The 22774-nt window shown below is 47.9% G+C and overlaps 1 protein-coding gene across 2 annotated transcripts in view; it reads left to right on the top strand.

Moving 5' to 3' along the window:
* iqgap1 (IQ motif containing GTPase activating protein 1) overlaps positions 1–22774 on the top strand; it is a 110542-nt gene that overhangs the window by 47288 nt on the left and 40480 nt on the right. The window contains exons 8-15 of one of the 2 annotated variants that reach the window (XM_078532386.1): positions 588–766; positions 1736–1826; positions 4298–4461; positions 4923–5004; positions 6137–6300; positions 7628–7788; positions 9690–9814; positions 12793–12956. In XM_078532386.1, the coding sequence (XP_078388512.1) occupies positions 588–766; positions 1736–1826; positions 4298–4461; positions 4923–5004; positions 6137–6300; positions 7628–7788; positions 9690–9814; positions 12793–12956 (1130 nt within the window). Of the gene's footprint in view, positions 1–587; positions 767–1735; positions 1827–4297; positions 4462–4916; positions 5005–6136; positions 6301–7627; positions 7789–9689; positions 9815–12792; positions 12957–22774 lie in introns of both variants that reach the window. The other variant, XM_078532385.1, reaches the window with a different exon arrangement.

The following is a 22774-nucleotide window of genomic DNA, read 5'->3' as shown; positions in this document are numbered from 1 at the left end:
CATAAGGAAGGGTGACCAAAAGCCCAGTTAAAGAGGTCAGTTTGAAGGAGAATCTTAAAAGTAGGAGAGAACAGCAGAGGGAATTTCAGAGCTTGGGGTCCAGCTGAAGGCACAGCCACCAAGGCTGGAGTGATACAAATCAGGGATGCTCAAGAGACCGGAATTGGAGGAGCACAGATATCTCAGAGACTGTAGTAGATTACACAGATAGGGACAGGATGAGACCATGGAGGAACTTGAAAACAAGGATGAGAATCTTAAAATCAAGGTAGTCAGTGTACGGGGTGGGAGGTTGACGTGGGTGGGGTGGGAGGTTGGTGGGGGGTGTTGGTGGGGCAGGGGGATTGGCGGGAATGGGGTGGGAGGTTGGTGGGTTGGGGGAGATGGGGTTGGTTGTGGGGTGTGTTGGTAGGGCAGGGGGGTTGGCGAGAATGGGGTGGGAGGTTGGTGGGATGGGGGAGATGGTGGGGTTGGTTGTGGGGCAGGGGAGGGGGGAGGTTGAATTGAGGAGAGACAAAAATCAGATTCTGATTCTGGTTTTAAAAGTTGATATTCTGCTAATTGACGTTTGTCTGCCCTGCCCTCAGTGCATGCAGCCGTCATTGCCATCAATGATGCCATAGAGAAGGGGGTTCCAGCAGAGACACTGGCAGCGATGAAGAACCCCAACGCCATGCTGGTGAACTTGGATCCAACGCAGAGCGTGCAGTATCAGAGCACCCTGAGTGCTGCAAAAAAGGAGAAGGCGGCAAACGCCAGGAATAAGGTGGGCATCGGTAAAGCAAGGGGGGCTCTATAAGAGGTGTGCATCTGTGATGTGTGGCATGTGTTTGTGTGAGAATGAAATGGGCTTGTATGGTGTGCATGAGGCTGACGCGCATTGTGTGTTGTGGTTCTCTATTAACCAGCATCATGCAGTACAGAGGAGTTGAAACGAATGCTGAAGGATTCTCCTTACTGTTATCACCACCTGTTTGGTGAAGCCAATGCTTGACATTCATCACCTGATTTTTAAATAAAATCTTCATTCTTCAGATATGAGCATCTCTGACAAGGCCTTCATTCATTGGCCATCCCTAAATGTCCTTGAGAAGTTGGAGGTGGGACACATTTTAAGAGTAAGAGACTGAGATGAGGAGAATTATTTTTCGCTCAATATGTGGAATTCTCTTCCCCAGAGAGGCTGGATCATTGAATTTATTCAAGACAGAGTTAAGACAGATTTCTAATAGACAAAGGAGTCAAGGATTACTGTGGGGGGCGCAGAAAGGAAAGTGGAGCTGAGACCACAACCAGATCAGCCATGATCTGATTGAATGGCGGAGTAGGAGAAGGCCATTCGGCCCTAAGTCCTATGTTCCTATGTGAGCTGCCTTCTTTGAACAGCTGCAGTCCATCTGGTCTAGATACACCCACAGTGCTTAAGTGAGTGGCTTGCTACAGCATTTGAGAGGGCAATTAAGAGTCAGCCACATTACTGTGGCTCTGGAGTCATATGTCAGCCAGACCAGGTAAGGAGGGCAGATTTCCTTCTCTGAAGGACATTCGTGAACCAGGTTGCAGGATGAGGAGAGGATACCTGTATTGTGGAATGGAACATTCTGCACCTAGGCTCATGTACAATGAATTGTTTTTTTATGGACTGGTACCAGAGGAGGTTATGGGTTCCAGGGACCCAAGCGAAGGAAAGGAGCAGGAATCTGAAATATCTGCTGTGATTTTATTTTTTTTTAAGGATATGCCTGGGAGCCCCCAGGAAGAGAGAGACGTTTACGAAGAGCTCCTCACACAAGCTGAGATCCAGGGAAATGTGAATAAAGTCAACTGTAAGTTTGAATAACCTCGCAACTCCTCAGAACCCGTTCAGGATTTGAAGCCTCAGTGTTGGGGGCTGGGGAGGGGGACTGTCCGCCAGGGCTCTTGACTCCTGGCAGCTGCACGTGGATCTGTGGCATGGGTGAGATCAGAGCGGGCCGCACTCACAGCTGGGTCCACACATTGAAGAGCAATGAAGTGTGATGGCTGCATCTGGAACCTGTGTCCCAGCGAGAGTTTGCACCTTTGGGGAAGTGGACAGAAAAGCATTCAAAGCAAAACTGGTAGTGCCAGTTGGGTGATGTTGATTTCCCCCCATTCCCCCCCAACCTCCCCCACCCCACAACCTCCAAAGTTGAGCACACATCCTGCCAAGCTGTGGACAGAAGCTATTTTGAGTCTCTTTAACTGAATGTCAGCCGTGGCTCAGTTGGTAGCACACTCGATTCTGAATCTCAGGGTTCTGGATTCAGGCCCCACTCCGAGGTTTGAACACAAAAATCCGTGTCACTGTAGGAGTGCCGTCTTTTGGATGAGACTTTTAAGCAGAGGCCCACTTCCTGCTTTAGTGGATGTAAAAGATCCCGTGGCACTATTTTAAAGAAGAGCAGGGGAGTTCTCCCCAGTGTCCTGGCCAATATTTATCCCTCAATCAACATCACTAAAAACAGATGATCTGGTCATTATCACGTTGCTATTTATAGGGGCTCGCGATGCACAAATTAGCTGTCATGTTTCCTACATTACTCAGTGACTACACTTTCAAAACCAGTACTTCATTGGCTGGAAACATCCAGTGGATGTGAAAAGCGCTATACAAATGCAAGTCTTTTTTTTTTCTGCACTAACTTTAGCCTTGAAACCAGCCGCCCAGCCTTTCTGAGCCTGTCGACTGTCATTGGGCACGTTTTCTTGGAGCAGAGGGCCTGTTTTTCAATAACCTGATCAGGTTTCCCTGTGTGTTAATATAAACACTCCCCTGGCAGTTCTGTTGTGCCAGCCACACCTGGAGGCCAGCACTCCCTGTGTGAACGTGTCACTGAGAACATTCAACAGGGGCTGCTGTTCTACCACTTGTTCCCTCCCTCACGTGGGACTCACTCTAAAAGATTAGGTTTTTCCTGGAATTTCTCAGGCAAGCCCACATTTATTGACCTATCTCCAGTGTCCTAGATGGTTTTGAACAGCTTTACAGAATCTTACAGCACAGAAGGAGGCCATTCGGCCCATCGCACCTGTGCCAGCTCTTTTTTTCTCAAGCATTTATCCAATTCCTTTTTTGAAAGTTATGATTGAAGCTGCTTCCACTTTCAGGCAGCACATTCCAGATCACAACAACTCACTGAGTAAATAGAATTCTCCTTGTCTGCTATTCTGATTCTTTTGCCAATTATCTTAAACCTGTGTCCTCTGATTACTGACCTTCCTGGCACTGGAAACAGTTTTGTTTTTTCCACTCTGGTGAAACCTCTCATGATTCTGAACACCGGTGTTAAATATCCCTTTAACCTCCGGCCTAAGTAGAACAATCCCAACTGCAGTTTGTTGACGCATTTCAGAGAGCATTAAGAGAGAGTCACTTCTGGTGGGACGGTAATCAGGTGTTGGCCAGACTGGGTAGAGAAGGGCAAACTCCCTTCCCTGAAGGACATGGCAAACCAGTTTGGCTCTAAAGCAACCCAGCAGCTTTTGTGGTGATTTTTTATTTTTCTGGTGTGAGCTTGCAAATGATAGGATTTATTGATTTTCGATTTCACGTTTTGCCCTGGTAGGATCTGAACCCGTGACCTCTGAACTGCTGGCTGATCTGCAACCAGAACCATTTATTCTCTTATTGTTTTAAGTCTGGTGCTGGCAAAGGCTTGTTTTATTTTACCAGCTGCTCCCTCCTATCACTTATGGACACACAGCGCGAGGCAGCACAAGCCTTTGAGTGACAATTGTGCAGCAAACCCATGATGGCTGTTCAAATTGCAGTTGGTTCTGACGATGCTTGTCAATTCTGTTGGACGGCTTCCTAGGGACACCATCTCATAGCCTCCCGCTGCTCCGCCGGTATTGCCCTGCCATTGGTCAGTCAACATGTCCGTTCTCGTGGAGCTCCGCCTTCCCAGGGCCAATTGGAAATTCAGCAGACTGTTCAAAGAAAATTTCATAAAGTGCTTAATTTTTTTCACACCGCTGTGGTGTTTCTCCTGCGGTGTTGCTCACAGCAGTGCCCTGGAGATTAAATTCCTAAGAGACTCCAGGGCCATTCTGGACGGTTGGCAACTTTAGATTCTCCATCAGGAGAGTTGAGCTGTTGGATTATTGCAAATAGTTTCTCACCTTTTAAGTAAAGAAAGTTTTTCCTAATAACTGTATTAACTTTATCTTCATTAATTTAAATCTACCAACTTTCGGTTTACTTTGATGAGCTAAACAGAGCTTTCTCATCCACAACGTTACTTCGACTCTGACCATTGCCCTGTTGTGATTTTAGTACAGAATTGCCTGAAGAATATAGACGGAGCTCTGGGGCAAGGAGATGGGACCACTCTCTACAACGCCCTGAAGTCTCCAGCCTTGGGCCTGAGGGAGGTGGAGTTGGACAACTGCGACTGGTACCTGAAACAACTCTCCTCCAACAAACAACTGAAAGCACAGGTAACAAGTTAGGGTAATTTTCCAAAGATAGGAAGATGAGGAATTATGACTTTTACGCAGTGAGCTGTTGCAATCTGAAATGTGCTGCTTGAAAGAGCAATGAAAGCGGATTTAATAGTAACTTTCAAAAGGGAATTGGATATATACTTGAAGGGGAAAAATTTGCAGGGCTATGGGGAAAAAGCAGGGGGAGTGGGACCAATTGGACAGCTCTTGCAGAGAGCCAGCACAGACACAATAAACAGAATGTTATTCTGTGTTGTATCATTCGATGATTCTACGAGTCAAAGGCCACACACTGCAGCTGGGATTGCTACAGTTGTCAGAACTTCCTTGGCAGCATTTAGGATACTGCGTTGCAGTATTGTTCACATATTTAAGAGCTACTGATAGATTGTTACACATTTCCTAATCTCCCTTCTTCCTTAAACCCCAATCATCCTTCACTCTGCCAGGAGCAGGGCTCAAATGAGCCACTAACTAAAGAGGAGTTACAGTTGGGAGTTGATCAAGCCAATCGAGATGCTCACAGATTCAGGAAAAGTGAGTACATGACACCTCCTTCTGTACTGTAAGATTTGTGAATGGGCTTGGTTTCAGTTGCAGTTGTAGTCACTCGCACTGTCTGCAGGACAGGGGGCAGTAACCTGGAGGAAGGTGTTTTGGTGACTCAATATCATCATGGACTTTACTGGCTAAATTTTCTTTTATTCACTCATGGGAATTGAACATTCGCCAGCGTTTATTGCCCATCCCTAATTGTCCTTGAGAAGATGGTGCGTGAACCACTGCAGTCCATGTCAGGGCACACACACAGTGCTATTAAGGAGGGATCACGCACATGAATCACCACTAACATCTCTCAAAAATATCCCAAAGTGTTTGCTATGCAATGGCCATTTTGCGATCATTAAGTACCAAAAACAATATTTAACAATTTCTGCTGTCAGTTGAGGGAAGAATGTTGCGCAGCACAAAAGAGTTTCCCGCCTTTGTCCAAATTGTCTTGGGACAAATAACATCCACCCAAACAATTGGACGAGCCTCAGTTTAACATCTCATCCAAAATACAAGCAGTCTGAACCTCCCCTGGGAGTGTAAGTAGGGACAGTGTGGAGGGAGCTTTACTCTGTATCTAACCCCGTGCTGTACCTGCCCTGGGAGTGTTTGATGGGGACAGTGTAGAGGGAGCTTTACTCTGTATCTAACCCCGTGCTGTACCTGCCCTGGGAGTGTTTGATGGGGACAGTGTAGAGGGAGCTTTACTCTGTATCTAACTCCGTGCTGTACCTGCCCTGGGAGTGTTTGATGGGGACAGTGTAGAGGGAGCTTTACTCTGTATCTAACTCCGTGCTGTACCTGCCCTGGGAGTGTTTGATGGGGACAGTGTAGAGGGAGCTTTACTCTGTATCTAACTCCGTGCTGTACCTGCCCTGGGAGTGTTTGATGGGGACAGTGTAGAGGGAGCTTTACTCTGTATCTAACTCCGTGCTGTACCTGCCCTGGGAGTGTTTGATGGGGATATGCTCCGCCCGAAATGTGAATTACTTCTGTTTACAACAATAACTTAACAAAGTTCACGTTTATCTCTGTATTATTGGATGGGACTCTGTAGACCATGAAATGACCATTTTTCAGGCTCTGTAACAGAATTTAACTTAATCTTTTGTTTCAGTGCTAGAAGCTGTGTCACGAATCAATGCAGCGATCCGCAAAGGTGTAGCGGAGGAGACGGTGACGGAGCTGATGAATCGCGATGCCCAGTTACCAGAGGTGCACCCATTTGCAGCCAAGTTGTACCAGCAGGAGCTCTCCACCTTGCAACAGCAGAGCCACCAGGTGAGATTGTCCTTACCCAGTGATCATGGGGGCAGAGCCACCAGGTGAGATTGTCCTTGCCCAGTGATCAAGGGGCAGAGCCACCAGGTGAGATTGTCCTTGCCCAGTGATCATGGGGGCAGAGCCACCAGGTGAGATTGTCCTTACCCAGTGATCAAGGGGCAGAGCCACCAGGTGAGATTGTCCTTACCCAGTGATCAAGGGGCAGAGCCACCAGGTGAGATTGTCCTTACCCAGTGATCAAGGGGCAGAGCCACCAGGTGAGATTGTCCTTGCCCAGTGATCATGGGGGCAGAGCCACCAGGTGAGATTGTCCTTACCCAGTGATCAAGGGGCAGAGCCACCAGGTGAGATTGTCCTTACCCAGTGATCAAGGGGCAGAGCCACCAGTCTGATTCAAAACAGTTATTTCACACTGAAATCCACTGGTTAACCCTTGAGCTGCTGACGTATTCAGGGCTCCAGATTAACTAGATTGACAGGGTTCATTTATTCGCAGCCCTTGCCCTGGGACATCAAACACCAATAAATATCACCAGCTTCATTACTGGAATACAAAACCCTAACTATCAAACTACGCACCCAGACATAATATATTTTTCATATATATTTATATTTTTATTCATTCACGGGATGTGGGAGTCGCTGGCTGGGCCAGCTTTTATTGCCCATCCCTAGTTGCCCTTGAGAAGGTGGTGGTGAGCTGCCTTCTTGAACCGCTGCAGTCCATGTGGTGTAGGTACACCCACAGTGCTGTTAGGGAGGGATTTTGACTCAGCCTCTGAGCCCTTCTCACGTTATTCCTTCTGATGCTTCCTTGGTCCATTCTTATCATTTGATTTTCTTCTTTTCTCTTTTGTTTTTATGTGAGGATGAATGAACACGTTGTTCAAATTTCTCTCAGGGGCCAGGGAATATTTACACTGAACCTCCCCTCAGGAGATTAAATGGGCGGGAAGAGTCAGTGATAGGGGAGAGTGTACATGGGGCTGTGGGAGGGGATTAAATGGGTGGGTAGAGTCAGTGATAGGGGAGGGTGTACATGGGGGTGTGGGAGGGGATTAAATGGGTGGGTAGAGTCAGTGATAGGGGAGAGTGTACATGGGGCTGTGGGAGGGGGTTAACTGGGTGGGTAGAGTCAGTGATGGGGAGAGTGTACATGGGGCTGTGGGAGGGGGTTAACTGGGTGGGTAGAGTCAGTAATAGGGGAGAGTGTACATGGGGCATTGGGAGTGGGTTAAATGGGAGAATGTACACCAAGTAAGATTTATATTTTTGTTCACGGAAATCAAAAGGCATTAAATGTTTTAAATGTCTCTTGGAATAGGGTAACCTAACACACGCTGAACTGGCTGTCGCTGTGGAGATGTTATCTTCTGTGGCACTGATAAATCGTGCTCTGGATGCTGGTGATGTGAATGGGGTGTGGAGGCAGATCCAGAACTCGGTGACAGGACTCACTAATGTGGATGATGGCAATGGACAGAGGTAAGAAGCTGAGGGCTAACGGAGCCCAGCAACCAGATTAGCTCAGCCTGTAGGACGGCATTGGAACAGAAGACAAGGCAAAACGGTATAAACAGAATGATGGGTTAAACTTCCTGTTAATAACAGCTTGCATTTATATAGCACCTTTAATATAGTAAAACATCCCAAGGTGGTTCGCCAGCACCATCAAACAAAATTTTATACTGAGCTAAATAGGACAGGTGACCAAAAGCTTAGTCAGACAGGTAGGTTATAAGGAGCTTCTTAATGGAGGAGAGAAAGGTGGAATGATTTAGGGAGGGAATTCCAGAGTTTAGGAGCCTGGAAGCTGAAGGTTTCACAGAATCTCACAGTGCAGAAGAGGCCCTTCGGCCCATCGAGTCTGCACCGACACGCGAGAAACACCTGACCTACCTACCTAATCCCATTTACCAGCACTTGGCCCATAGCCTTGAATGTTATGACGTGCCAAGTGCTCATCCAGGTACTTTTTAAAGGATGTGAGGCAACCCGCCTCCACCACCCTCCCAGGCAGCGCTTTCCAGACCGTCACCACCCTCTGGGTAAAAAAGTTTTTCCTCACATCCCCCCTAAACATCCTGCCCCTCACCTTGAACTTGTGTCCCCTCGTGACTGACCCTTCAACTAAGGAGAACAGTTGCTCCCTATCCACGCTGTCCATGCCCCTCATAACTTTGTACACCTCGATCAGGTCGCCCCTCAGTCTTCCCTGCTCCAACGAAAACAACCCAAGTCTATCCAACCTCTCTTCATAACTTAGATGTTTCATCCCAGGCAACATCCTGGTGAATCTCCTCTGCACCCTCTCCAGTGCAATCATATTCTTCCTATAATGCGGCGACCAGAACTGCACACAGTACTCCAGCTGTGGCCTCACCAAGGTTCTATACAAGTCCAACACGATCTCCCTACTTTTGTAATCTATGCCTCGATTGATAAAGGCAAGTGTCCCGTATGCCTTTTTCACCACCCCATTAACATGCCCCTCCGCCTTCAGAGATCTATGGACACACATGCCAAGGCCCCTTTGTTCCTCAGAACTTCCTAGTGTCATGCCGTTCATTGAATACTTCCTTGTCAAATTACTCCTTCCAAAGTTTAGCCAGCAATGGTTGAGCAGTTAAAATTGAGGACACTCGAGAGAATGTAGTTGAAAGAGCCAAGAGATGTCAGAATTGTAGGGCTGGGATTTTACAGAGATGGGGAGGGGGCGAGGCTTTGAAGGGGGGATTTGAAAATCAAGGTGTTGCTGGACTGGGAGCCATTGTAAGTCAGTGAGCACAGAGGTGATGAATGAATGGAACTTGGTGAAAGTTAGGATTTGGGCAGCAGAGTTTTGGATGACCTCAGATTTATGGAGTATTGGCTATTAAACGCTTGCCAATTGACTTTTGGCCACTCTCCAAATTTTTCCACCCCACCTGCTGGCAGGACTGGAAAATCCTGGCCATTGTCATGTCCTGTTAGGCCCTCCCTGTGAGTACTGTTTGTGGAAGCTGGAACAAGAGGAGGCCATTCACCCCCTCATACCCATTCTGCCATTCAATTAGATAACAGCTGATCTGTATTTTAACTCCATCTACCTTGGTGCTGTCACCCTTCCAAAATCTCAGTCACAGTTTTGATATTTTCAATTTATCCCCAACCCAATAGCTCTTTGAGGAAGAGAGTTCCAGATTTCCATTACCCTTTGTGTGAAGAAGTGCTTCCTGACATCACCCCTGAACGGCCTGGCTCTAATTTTAAAGTTTTGCCCCCCTTGTTCTGGACTCCCCCACTAGAGGAAATAGTCCTGTCTGTCTACCCTGTGAATCATTTAAATGTCTTAAACATCTCTCTTAGATCACCCCTTTTAATCTTTGATCTTTTCTGTGTGGTAGGTATGTTGATGAACTGATGAGGCTGAAGGCCAAGGCTCAAGCAGAGGGAAATGAGTTTCTTACCTGGAATGACATCCAAGGATCTGTCGACCAGGTGAATGTGGTGGTTCAAGAGGAACATGACAGTAAGTGAACATTGGAAACAAGGGGCCAAGCCTCAGTTTTACTACAAAGCACCTTTTAAGTTTTGAGTTCATTCAGCTGATTGAAAACATTTCAGGGCAGTTTTTGGTGCTGTATGTGGCTCTCTCTAGTTTAATTTTAACGAGGTGAACAACCCCAACCTCAGTAGATTTGGGTCAAGGGGAATTACCTCTTTACACAGAAACCATTTCTTGCAGAAACTCAGTAGAGCAAATTATCCCAGGGGCGCTGCATCAGTCCAACTGAATCCTGACCAGAAGTAGAAGGGGAGTGGAAGGAAGACAAGGGCAGTGATGAAGGCTTGAAAGAGGGTTTTGAAGATGAGAGGTATGGCAAGACGAGAAGAGTGTAGGGAGAGAGTGTGGTGAAGATAATCAGGAATTCTGAAGTTGCCCCTTCATCGTTTGACCCCTTAACCTATGCCCACGGCTTAGTCTGATGTAAAACTCCTGAGTATATACCTTTATTCCTGTAAGATCATATCCCACTTTTATAAATGTATACAAACTACTGGGGTGTATCTGAGGAATGTTCTGGATGTCTGTTTTCTATGAATCTGTGAAAACACTCTTTTCACTGAGGTAACCCCTGAAGTATTTTGATTTTCTTTTTCCTCTCATTGTCACCCCTAACACTGCACTCTGCCACCTCAGCCTCACCTTGACAGAGTATTATAGCCTCCACCCGATACTCACACACCTGCCCTCCTGTGTGCACGTCACTAATTGCTGATCAGACCTCTGACTAGCCTCCTGCCCTGGTCTGAGGGTACTGAGGCCAATTGTAGTGCCCACACCCCACTGCTGCAATGAAGTAAGTCAGCTCAGAATGGAGGGTCCAATCTCCCACCAAACGTACAGCCATAAACCAGCTTTAACCGTCAACCAGGTTAATAGCACTAACTGAGGACATCACCGAACCTGTTTATGGGCCTCCTATGCCCTGCACACACACCTTTGGTTAATGGTTCACCAGCTCACTCCTCCAGTCAGCCTTTCCCTGCTCTCAGTACTGATTGTGGCCCATTGTTCTGGTTTGTGTTCTTAACTGGTGACCTTGGAAACGGGGCTGTCCTGATCAGATTATCCACGTTTACTTTTTAACTTTCTGACTGCTGGGTACACCTCCATGGCCACTCTAGCCAAATCATTGCTCTTTCCGTGTGTGTGTGTGTGTGTGTGTCAGCTAACTATCCGACCATGGGGTGCATCATGACCCAGCCCACTAACCCACCATTCCCTGCAAGTGTACGTGTGCACACACACACACACACACGCTTAAGGCAGGCAAGACGAGTGGGAAAATTGCAGATGCATTTGTCATAATTTTCCAAGGCTTTTTATGTTCAGGAATTGTGCTCTTGGATTGAAAAATTGCAAATGCCTCTGTGTTATTTAAAACAGGAGGGAGGGGGACACCAGGAAACTACAGACCTGGTGAGGTGAACATCAGTTGTGAGGAAGTTGTGAGGAATCTATAATCAGGGACAGAATAACTGAGTATTCGAGCAAGTGTGAGCTGATCAGATAGCTGGCATGGGTTTGTGAAGAGTAGGTCTGACCTGATTGATTTAGCTGAATATCATGAGGTGGCCACTATCTTGCTGGGCAGAGGTGGTTGTGGGTTTTGTCAATATCAACATTCAGAATGCATTCAACATAGTAGCTTGCTTCCAGCCAAGACTGTGATTGGAGCTGATCTCAATACAACCACAGAGTCACAGCTGAATCTTACGGTGGGGAGCGGTAAGAGAGAATTCTGACCTCCAACACCTTCAGAAAATCACATTTTGGGATCCAGTATAAGAGTAATTTGGGACACAGTGTGTGGTGACTCTAACATACTCAGGAGGAACAGGTAACTTAGGACCTATAAGAACAAAAACAATTTATAATAATGCTTTTAATGTAATAAAATGTTCCAAGGTGCTTCACAGGGCCATTATAAAGTGCAAAATGACACAAGCTATGTAAGGTATTAGGACAGGTGACCAAAGCTTAGTCAAAGAAGTAGGTTTGAAAGAACATCTTGAAGGAGGAGAGAGAGGCAGAGAGGTTTCGGGAGGGAATTCCAAAGGTTTGGACCCAGGCAGCTGAAGAGCCAGCCACCAATGGCGGAGTGGTTCAAGTCAAGGATGCACAAAAGGCCAGAATTGGAGGAGTGCAGAGATCTGAGTGGCTTGTGGGGCTGGAGTAGATTATAGAGATGGGGGGTGGGGGTGGTGGCAAGACCATAGAGGAATTTGAAATCAAGGATTAGAATATTAAAATCAAAGCTTTCCATGACTGAGTGTTTCCCTTGCCTCATGTCTGGGTGTATTCACTAATTGATAAGAGATTGGTTGCTGAGATTAGTCGGTAACTCCAATATCATTTATGTTGCGACCACCAGGATGGTAGAAGGAGAACTTGATGCACTGTGATCTTTTATCCCTCGCACAATTCTGAATGTTTTAAAGTGTTCATTCTTCAGGTTTGAACCTGCCCTTTGAGAATCAACCTCAGGACATTACAAAATAAAGCTTAATCCAATACTTGCCTGATATCCATCCATCCCACGCCTCTGAGACATGATCAGGAGTTGGAACCTAGCTTATTGTTTCTTTTCCCCCACCCACCAACCTGGGGTATTGAGTCTGCACATACCCAATGATCGGAGGCGATGGTGGGGGTGATGAGATGGAGGGTCCAGCTCGGTAGCAGATGGTTCAAACCTCGGGACAGTCATTCTCTCTCTCGCGATCTCTGTCTCTCTCTCTCTCTCTCTCTCACTGTGTGTGTGTGCATGTGTCAAACCTTGTCTCACTCTCTGCATCTATGTCTTCCCCCTCGCGCTGCCTGTGCAGCTCTTTGTCGCTTTCTGTCTTTGTGTCTCTCCCACTCTTTGCCTGTCTTTCTCTCTCTTTCAGTGCCCCGTCTGACGCTTAAAGCTGTTTCTGATCCTCTGTTTTATTTTCCAGGGATTAAGGCAATAGGTTTGATTAATGAGGCTGTGGATGAAGGGGATCCTCAGAAGACTCTGAAGGCTCTGCTCCTGCCTAGTGCCAAACTGGCTGACGTCTCATCTCCAGTGGCTGAACATTACCAGGAGACACTCATCCGGACCAAGAGGGAGAAGGCTCAGGTACGGAAGCTTGGGCTATGACAGTAATAATTCACACCAGAAAACACCAATCCCATGAGTCTGACTTGCATTTAAGTCCATCAGGTGATGTCTAATATACAAGTGTAAAGTGCAGAACTCTATGAAGGTTCCTACAGCTCACCCATCTCTGGGAATTCCCTTATCCCCTGTTCCATCCCGCTCGTATCTCCCACCAACCCCCTGTCCACCTTGAGTGACCGAAAAAAAATTTGACTCTATTAGCCAGACAAGACTGCCCTTCACAAACCCGTGTTGCTACTCATTGAGCAGATTGGGTTCACTTGTTCCAGTGCTCAGCCACTGATAACATTGCAGAAATGTTCATTCAACTGGCTTCATACTGACAGGTCCAGTAGTTTGATTGTTCAAGACAGGAGGGAAGGAGAGGTTTAGGTAGTTAATTCCAGATATTAGTAATTAGACAACTGAATTGTGAGATACAGCAATTCGCTGTAGCATGAGGGGCCCAAAGGTGGCGGCTCAGGAAAACCCCAGGTTCGATCCACAGTTTGTGCTGTTTTAATCTGGTTCAGTAAAGGCTGTAGCCACCACTCCTGATTTCAGTGAATCCAGCCACAAAGTGCATGTGTGGTCATTGAGGGAGAACAAGACTCTGATTTCCCCATTTCGGTGGTTCAGTTTGATGCTGACACTTAGCTATGTTGGTTAAATTCTCTCTCTCGCCCGCTCTCTCTCTCGCCCGCTCTCTCTCTCGCCCGCTCTCTCGCCCGCCCGCTCTCTCGCCCGCCCGCTCGCTCTCTCGCCCGCCCGCTCTCTCGCCCGCCCGCCCGCTCGCTCGCTCGCTCTCTCTCTCGCTCTGTCTCTCTCTCTCGCTCTGTCTCTCTCTCTCTCTCTCTCTCTCTGGCTCTCCCTCGCTCTCTGGCTCTCCCTCGCTCTCTGGCTCTCCCTCGCTCTCTGGCTCTCCCTCGCTCTCTGGCTCTCCCTCGCTCTCTGGCTCTCCCTCGCTCTCTGGCTCTCCCTCACTCTCTGGCTCTCCCTCGCTCTCTGGCTCTCCCTCGCTCTCTGGCTCTCCCTCGCTCTCTGGCTCTCCCTCGCTCTCTGGCTCTCCCTCGCTCTCGCGCTCTCCCTCGCTCTCGCGCTCTCCCTCGCTCTCGCGCTCTCCCTCGCGCTCTCCCTCGCTCTCGCGCTCTCCCTCGCTCTCGCGCTCTCCCTCGCACCCTCACGCTCTCCCTCGCACCCTCACGCTCTCCCTCGCGCCCTCACGCTCTCGCGCTCTCCCTCGCGCTCTCGCGCTCTCCCTCGCGCCCTCACGCTCTCGCGCTCTCCCTCGCGCCCTCACGCTCTCCCTTGCTTACTCGCTCTCGCTTACTCGCTCTCGCTCTCGCTTACTCGCTCTCTCTCTCTCTCTGTCTCTACATGGAATTGTACAGCAGGGAGAAAAGGACAACAGGAAATGAGGAAGCAATAACCAGGAGCAAAAAATTAAAGAGTTAATGTGAAATCTTGTTGTATTTTGTGCACTCTGGGTGCTTGCCTTCTCAGTGGGCAAGATCTGTATCGTGATTGGCAGGAATTCAAATAACCTTGGTGTTTGTCCAGAGCAGTTCCCTTCAGGGCTGTCCTTTAGAGAGGGAAAGAGAATTTGTGCCAGTTAAACTAACTGGTTGTAGACCATAAAAACTTGGGAATTAAATCCCTGATCTTGGCCCAGCTTCTGAATTTAAAAAAAAAAAAGAGAGAGAATTTAAACTTCCATTTATGGGCAGAGTCACTCCAGTGCTGGGGGAGTGTTGCGTTTCCACGTCCTTTGAAGGGACTGTTACACCGGTTGCCATCGGAAGAGGAAGTTCTGCTGGTGTCTCGTACAAAACCCCTCATTCGACCAGCTCCTGAAACAGCTTCCCTAGTGATTCAAGTCACTGTTGTTGGTGGGATCTTGCTGTGCACGAAACGACCGTTGCATCTGCCTAACTCGGGGCAGGGAGTCACGCGGCCCAAAGCTTTTCTCTGGGAGGTTTGACGAGGTGTTCACCGTAGTCTATCTCCATCTGCCCTCGAGCATTGTCCTACTGCACAGGATTCGCCGATAGGTAATGCGGTATCAGGTGAACAAGTTGAACCTTTGTCCTGTACCCTGGGAGCACTTTCACAAATGGCTTTTGGTGGGGGAAGGGGGGGCATGAGGACTGAATGCTGGGACAGCCGTGGACAGCACGTTGCACAGTGAGAGTCTCCCACTACCGTGATCGCCTAAATGACTGAGGGTTTGTTTCCCTGAGGCAACACCAAACCATTAAAGGTGCTGCATAAGTGCAAGTTGTTGTCACCCCCACAGCGACACTTCCCTACAGTCTCATGTTGGAACAAAAACGATAGAAGATTGTTGGGCCAGTATTGTAAAGAGCAATTCTTTGAATCCAAATGCTGCTGTTGGTCTTTGACCACTTCTCCTTGGCCCTGTTACTGGTTTCCTGCTGTTCTTTCCCACCACAGGATGTGGGCAGTCTTCCTCCTCTGGGTACCACCTTCTAGGGGAACTTGCAGGTAAACACCTAGTTCAGCAGTTGGAGTATTTACCTGAACATAGTTTCTTTTCTTCTGAAGGCGTTCTCTGTTTCTCTCACTTTTTATCCTTTTTGCCTATTTTATCACTCAGGAGTGTGCTTGTGTGGCCTGGTGATAGTCACAGGCAACTCCTGTGGGCAGGTGTCAGGAGGATAGTCCAGGCTGACACTGGCCCTCCGTAACCCGCCCTCCCTCTCCCTAATCCTCACCCAGGGCTTCTCCATTCACTGCCTAAAGGCAGCGATCAAGAGTTTCAGAAAGGAGGAACTTGCAGTACCTTACAGCCTTTCCTGACCTCAGGACATCCTAAAGCATTTACCAGCCAATGAAGAGCTTTTGGTGTGTGGTTACTGTCGTAATACAGTGAAGGCAGCAATATTCTATTAGAATGAATCCTGTGGCTGAGAGCGCTAGTGGATCCTCCCAACCCATGAAGTGATCTTTACATTCAAAGACTAATTAACCCTGCTTTATTTTCCTTTGTCCCTCCATTGTTCAGATCAAGGCTCTCACTGTCTAACAGGCTGAGTACTGATCGTAACCAGGACAGCAGCTGTGACTGAGCCAAAGACGGGAGAGGGGGAAACTGACCAGGTCCCCATTCCTGTGCGGGTACAGATAGACCTGGGCTTGGCTGTGACGCCTCCTGCAGTCAAATATCCTGCCCCAGATTCAGCATCTCAGTTGATGCATGAAGAATGGGCACTTACATAAGAGAGGTACTGGGGAGGGGGAGTGTGGATGAGGTGTGACTAGGGGAGAGGAGCGACTGGGGGAGAGGAGCGACTGGGGGAGGTGGGACGTAACCAGGGGGTGGGGTGGGGGGGTAGTTAGGGAGTCACCAGGGGGGTGGAAGAAAGCAGTGAGCAACTCGATGTGGGGGAGGGAAATCGGTAAATTAATATGACAGTCTGCCAGAGAATCATAGAAAGTTCACGGCACAGAAAGAGACCACTCGGCCCATTGTGCCTGTGCCAGCCAAAAAACGAGCCACCCAGCTCCTGCTTTCCAGCATTTGGTCCTTAACCCTGCAGGTTACGGCACTTGAGGTGCAGATCCAGACACCTTTTAAATGAGTCGAGGGTTTATTCCCCTGCTACCCTTTCAGGCAGTAAGTTCCAGACCCCCACAATCCTTTGGGTGAAAAACCTATTCCTCATCTCTCCTCTAATCTTTCTACCAATCACTTTAAATCTGTGCCCCCTGGTTACTGCCCTCTCTCTGCTAAGGTAAACAGGCCCTGCCCATCCACTCTATCCAGGCCCCTCACAACTTTGTACATCTCAATCAAATCTCCCCTCAGCCTCCTCTGTACCAAGGAGAACAACCCCAGCCTATCCAATCTTTCCTTTATAGCTGCTATTTTCCAGTCCTGGTAACATCCTCGCAAATCTCCTCTGTAACCTCTCTAGTGCAATTACATCCTTTCTGTAATGAAGTGACCAGAGCTGTACACAGCACTCAAGTTGTGACCTAACTAATGTTTTATACACTTCCAGCATAACCTCCCTGCTCTAATATTCTATACCTCGGCTAATAAAGGAAAGGATTACATTTGCCTTCTTAGGCACCTTATCAACATGAACTGCTACCTTCAGGGATCTGTGGACATTCACTCCAAGATCCCTCACTTCCTCTACACCTCTCAGTATTCTCCCATTTATTGTGTGTTCCTTTGCCTTGTTTGACATCCCCAAATGCATCACCTCACACTTCTCTGGGTTGAATTCCATTTGTCACTTTTCTGCCCACCTGACCAGTCTGTTGCTATCTTCCTGCAGTCTACAGCTATCCTCCTCACCATCAACCACTCGGCCAATTTTTGTGTCATCTACAAATGTCTTGATCATGTCCCCTACATTTACATCCAAATCATCATATACCACAAAAAGCAGGGGATCTAGTACTGAGCCCTGCAGAACCCCACTGGAAACAGCCTTCCAGTCGCAAAAGCACTCGCCAATAATTACCTTTTGTTCCCCGTCACTGAGTCAACTTTGTATCCAGCTTGCTACATACCCCTAGATCGCATGGGCTTTTATTTTTTTACCCAGTCTGCCATGTGGGAACTTGCGAAAACCCATGAAGATCACACCAACTGCATTATCTTCATCAACCCTCCTTGTTACTTCCTCAAACAAATTCAATCAAGTTAGTCAGACACAGTCTTCCCTTAACAAATTCATGCTGACTACCCTTGTTTAATCTGTACCTTTTCTAAATGAATGTTTATTCTATCCTTCAGAATTGGTTCCAATAATTTACCCACTACTGAGGTCAGACTGACTGCCCTGTAATTATTCGGTCTCTCCTCACTCCCTTTTTTAAACAAAGGTACAACATTAGCAGTCCTCCAATCCTCTGGCACCACACCTGTAGCCAGTGAGGACTGGAAAATGATGGTCAGACCCTCTGCAATTTCCTCCCTGGCTTCTTTGAACAGCTCGGGGTACGTTTCATCCAGTCCTGGTGATTTACCCACCTCCAAGGATGCTAATCCCCTTAGTACCTCCTCTCTCCCAATGTTCATCCCGTTCAGTATTTCACAATCCCTCTCCTTAATTACAATGCCTGAAGTGTCCCCCACTTTTGTGAAGATAGACGCAAAGTATTCGTTAAGAACCATACCCCCATCCTCTGCCTCCACACACAGGTTAATTTTGTTTGATCCATCGGTGAGAGGAGCTGGCTCTCCCTTATTCTCATTTACTTTAATCTCTGGGTTTCGAGTTTTGTGGGAATATTAACTTTTTAGGCAAAACCATTTCAAACTCTGCTATTGCCGAAAATCCCCCATCCTGTCCCCTGGCTGATTCGGTTGTTGCTGTTTGTGTGGAATGGGTTGCCAGGGAAACTCAGCTCCCTAATCTTTGCATTCTGCCGATCATTATTTTCCCCACTCCCCAGTCCCTCGCTGACCAACGCAGTCACTCGGAGTTGGGGTGAAGCTGGAAGAGGGGATGTTACCCTGGAACGTGGAATCATTTCCCAGCAAATCCCGACACCGTGTCTCAGACCCAGGGAGGGGAACGTTTTTTTAAAAAAAAGACACACCTTCTAGAAACCCTATAATTTATCCCTGTTCACACAAACCTTCATTTCTAAGATGAAAATGCAAACAGCAATTTAAAAGGATCAGCCACGCTCCGCAGGGACTGAGTTCAGTGTTTGAATCCTGTTTGTCTTCCGGTTTCTGCCTCTTCAGGGATTAATGAGTGTTTGATTTTCCATGTTGCTGTTTGGGGTTTAGGATCCAGGAAGTTTCAGGTGGGAGTGTCAGACGCAGCAAAGTTCGAAACAATCAGTGCCCCCGAGCCCAGACTATCTCTGCTGCGCTCAGCCTCACTCAATCATAAATACACAAAGGAATATCTTCAGCTAAAGGATCGACTGGCGTTGATTCAACAACCAGACCTACCCTCTCCAGTCCAAATTAACACTGTAGCTTCCTGCTGCTCCCTTTCCCCTCCCCTCCCCTCCCCTCTCTCATTCACTCCCTCGCTCCCTTCTCTCTCTCCCTGTGTTGCCACCCCCCCTGTTCTCCCCCCTCCCAGGTTCTCCCCTTCTCACTTTTCCCCCCCACCTCCCTGTTTCTTCCCCTCCCCCCCCCGGCTTTGAGGAAGGGGTCTGTTTTCAGTTGTGAAGACCAGACCTGTCTGTTCTAGTTCCAGGTGGCTGTTTAATTGGTTAATGATTCCTGTGTGTCTCTTGTGCCAATCTCAGTAACATTATACCAAATTAAAAGCTACAGTGACCAGCGGAGGGGAGGGTAGGGAGCCAGATATCCGGCAGAATAAAATATTCCCTCAAGACTTCAGAAACTTTGTATTAAATCTCCCGTTAATTTAGTGGCTGCGTTCCCTGATGGGATTGAGGCCAGATCCGGTCCCCAGTCTATTCTCAGCCAGAACAGAGCCAGGGAGCAGGGAGGAGTGTTTGAATTACCCTTAGGATAACAAAGGGTTAAAACATCAGGTACCCTGCCCCTCATTTATAGCACCTTTACACACCTTGGGGCGTTTTACTATACTACCCGATCAGATAATATTTGACACTTAACTATGCAAGGAGATAGTAGGACAGGTTTCCCAAAGCTTGGTCAAACAAGTTTTAAGGAGCGTTTTAGAGGAGGAGAGAAGTAGAGAGAGGAGGCCTTGTTTGAATGACTCATCACAAAAGTGGCTTCCCAGACTGAGACTGTCGGCCTGGGATTTGTGCTGGAGTTTCTGTCGTGGGATTTGAACCCACGACTTTCAGAGGAGAGAGTCAAGGTGACACGGGTGGTTGAGAATTTCAGTAATTTAGCTCCTTCGCGTCACTGCATCTTTTTTGTTTGTCTCAAGTTGCCATGGTGATTGAAATGAGTCAACGTCCACCCCTCAGGCTGCTGGTTCTTTATTCTGTAATTTGGCTGTGAGTGAGATGTTTTGCGTAAAGCCCAGTATTTATTGCTGCGACCTCATGATCTTTCCTTGTAACGTGCAGGACCGGGATGGTGGGCCCTGTCGCCTTAGGGTGAACATTAAGGGGCCTTTAACTGTTGAGTTGCAGGTTTAAATTAACTCAGTAGCCCTGCCTCAGTTGTGCTGCCCTCGGACATTCGGAACCAAGCCGCCTCCTTCAGTTCACTACCTGGTTCCCATTTTCTGCCGGTCTTTCCTGGAAATCTTCACTGTACCTGGGACTGGCTCCTGAAATCACCGGTTGCACTCTTGAGTCTCATTCACTTTACGGCATACGATGCAACCTTGAGCCCTGTGTAAAATCCAGTTCACGTTCTCAAGACATCTCACCAACGCCTAAGGAGATATTATAACAGGTGGCCCAAAGCTTGATCAAAGGGGCAAGTTTTAAGGAGCATCCTCAAAGGAGGAGAGAGAGGCGGAGAGGTTCAGGGAGGGAATTTCAGAGCTTCGAGCCCAGGAGGCTGACAGCATGGCTGCCAATGGTGGAGCGGTGGGAATCGGGGATGATCAGGAGGCCGGAAGTAGATGAGCTCCAAGACTTCAAGAGGGTTGTGGGGCTGGAGGAAGTTAGGGAGAGGGAGGGGTGAAGTCATGGAGGGATTTGAAGACAACAATTTTAAATTTGAGGGCCAGAAGCCAGTGTAGATGAGCGAGCACAGGGGCAATGGGTGAACGGGACTAGGTATGAGTCAGGATCTGAGGCAGCAGAGTTTTGGATGAGCTGAAGTTTATGGAAGATATGGGAGCTCAGCCAGGAGAGTGTTGAGATAGTCCAGTGTATAAGTAACAAAGGCATGGATGAGGGTTTCAGCAGCAGATGAGCTGAGACAGGGTCAGGAACTGAGCAATGTAGAAATAGTCAGTCTTAGTGCGAATATGTGGATGGATGGAAGTGACTAATGCTAATGAATCTGAATGTTGTGTTTGCGAATTAATCCACTGCTCATTCCAAACAGGACAAACCAGTGAAAAGGGTATAGGATAAACAGACAAAGCTGCCTGGCTCCCGAGGGGTGCAGGTGGCACATCTCAACCTCTAATAACCCCCCAGCTCTGCCAACCCGCTCCCATGTTACTTGGATTCAAATAACTGCAGTGTATCCCTACAGTTCCAGACTATTCAACATATTAGCATGTTCCTGCACTGGCTGACTTTTTGAAAAAAAAAGTACTACCTCATAGTGGCCATTCTCCCTTTGAGGTTGGACCAGGAATGTTAGACTATTCAACCACAGAGACCATCATAACTGAGCCCAATCCTGATCTCACCTGATGCATCCACATAGACACACTTTCTCACAGGAGTCACTGAACTTGGAGAGGGATTAGGATTTTTGTAGCTTCACTCGTTGGCCCATTGTCAGACCAGCTAACTCAACACCAATGGGAGCCAAAACAGGGTCCTTCCAGACCCGTGTAGGTGGTTCACAGCAAGCTGCTGGGAGCGGGCTCAGCTCTGAGCTGCCTGCACAGGAATCGAGGATGGGATGGGAATGTAGGCTCTGATTGATCTCCTATACAGATCAGGTCTTCTCCCAGTCCAAAGCCACACAGACTGAAGATGTGGTATTGCTTGTTCCCTTGCAATCTCTGGGGAAACCTAGAGTTCTGAGCTGCAGTTCCCGGGCAGAGGGTGACTATTCCTGTGGTAGATTCACCACCGAAGGGTAAATGTTGGCGAGGGGATGAAATATTGCAGTTTAGAAGGTGGTTTGGGCCCTGATTTGGTCAGGGGGGTGTGGGAGCACGGGAATACAGTGTTGGGCAGTGTGCAGGAGCGGAATGACGACTCCTCCACAGTATTCTCAGGGAAAAAGAGGGAGCTTGCTGTGCACAAATTGGCTGCCATCCTTCATTCATTACAACAGTGTCTACACTTCCAAAATATTTCATTGGCTGTAAAGTAACCTCCCATCTTGCACTTGGAGTGAGAGCGATTGGTGCCCATGTTTCTCCACTCTCCTCTCCATCCCTGTGATGCTGAAGTTGTTTCTAAGATCATAAATAGGAGGAGTAAATCATTCAACCCCTCAAGCCTGCTCCGCCATTCGATATGATCATGGTTGATCTGATTTTGGCCTTAACTCCACTTTCCTGCCTGTCCCTCATAACACTTGACTCCCTTGTCAGTCAAAAATCTGTCTTAACTCAGCCGTGACTATATGCAATGACTCAGCCTCCGCTGCTCTCTGGGGAAGAGAATTCCACAGACTAACGACCCTCTGAGAGAAGAAATTGCTCCTCATCTCTGTCTTAAATGGGAGACCCCTTATTTTGAAACTGTGCCCCCCCAGTTCTGGATTCCCCCACGAGGGAGAACGTCCTCTCAGCATCTACCCTGTCGAGCCTTCTCAGAATCTTTTATATTTCAAATAAGATTTCCTCTCAATCTCCTAAACTTCAATGAGTTGAGTACAGGCCCAACCTGCTCAACCATTCCTCGTAAGCCAACCCCCTCATCCCAGGGATCAGCCCAGTGAACCTTTTCTAAACTGCTTCAATTGCAAGTATAATTGTGTGTAAGGAGACCCCTAAAACTGCACACACAGCTCCAAGTGTGATCTCACAGAATCACACAGTGCAGAAGAGGCCCTTCGGCCCATCGAGTCTGCACCGACACGTGAGAAACACCTGACCAACCTACCTAATCCCACTTACCAGCACTCGGCCCATAGCCTTGAATGTTGTGACGTGCCAAGTGCTCAACCAGGTACTTTTTAAAGGATGTGAGGCAACCCGCCTCCACCACCCTCCCAGGCAGCGCATTCCAGACCGTCACCACCCTCTGGGTAAAAAAAGTTTTTC

Source organism: Cetorhinus maximus, chromosome 30 (genome assembly GCF_964194155.1).
Source record: "Cetorhinus maximus chromosome 30, sCetMax3.hap1.1, whole genome shotgun sequence".
Lineage (NCBI taxonomy): Eukaryota > Metazoa > Chordata > Chondrichthyes > Lamniformes > Cetorhinidae > Cetorhinus > Cetorhinus maximus.
The sequence above is the reverse complement of the archived record's forward strand: the minus strand, read 5'-3'. Positions and strand labels throughout refer to the sequence as shown.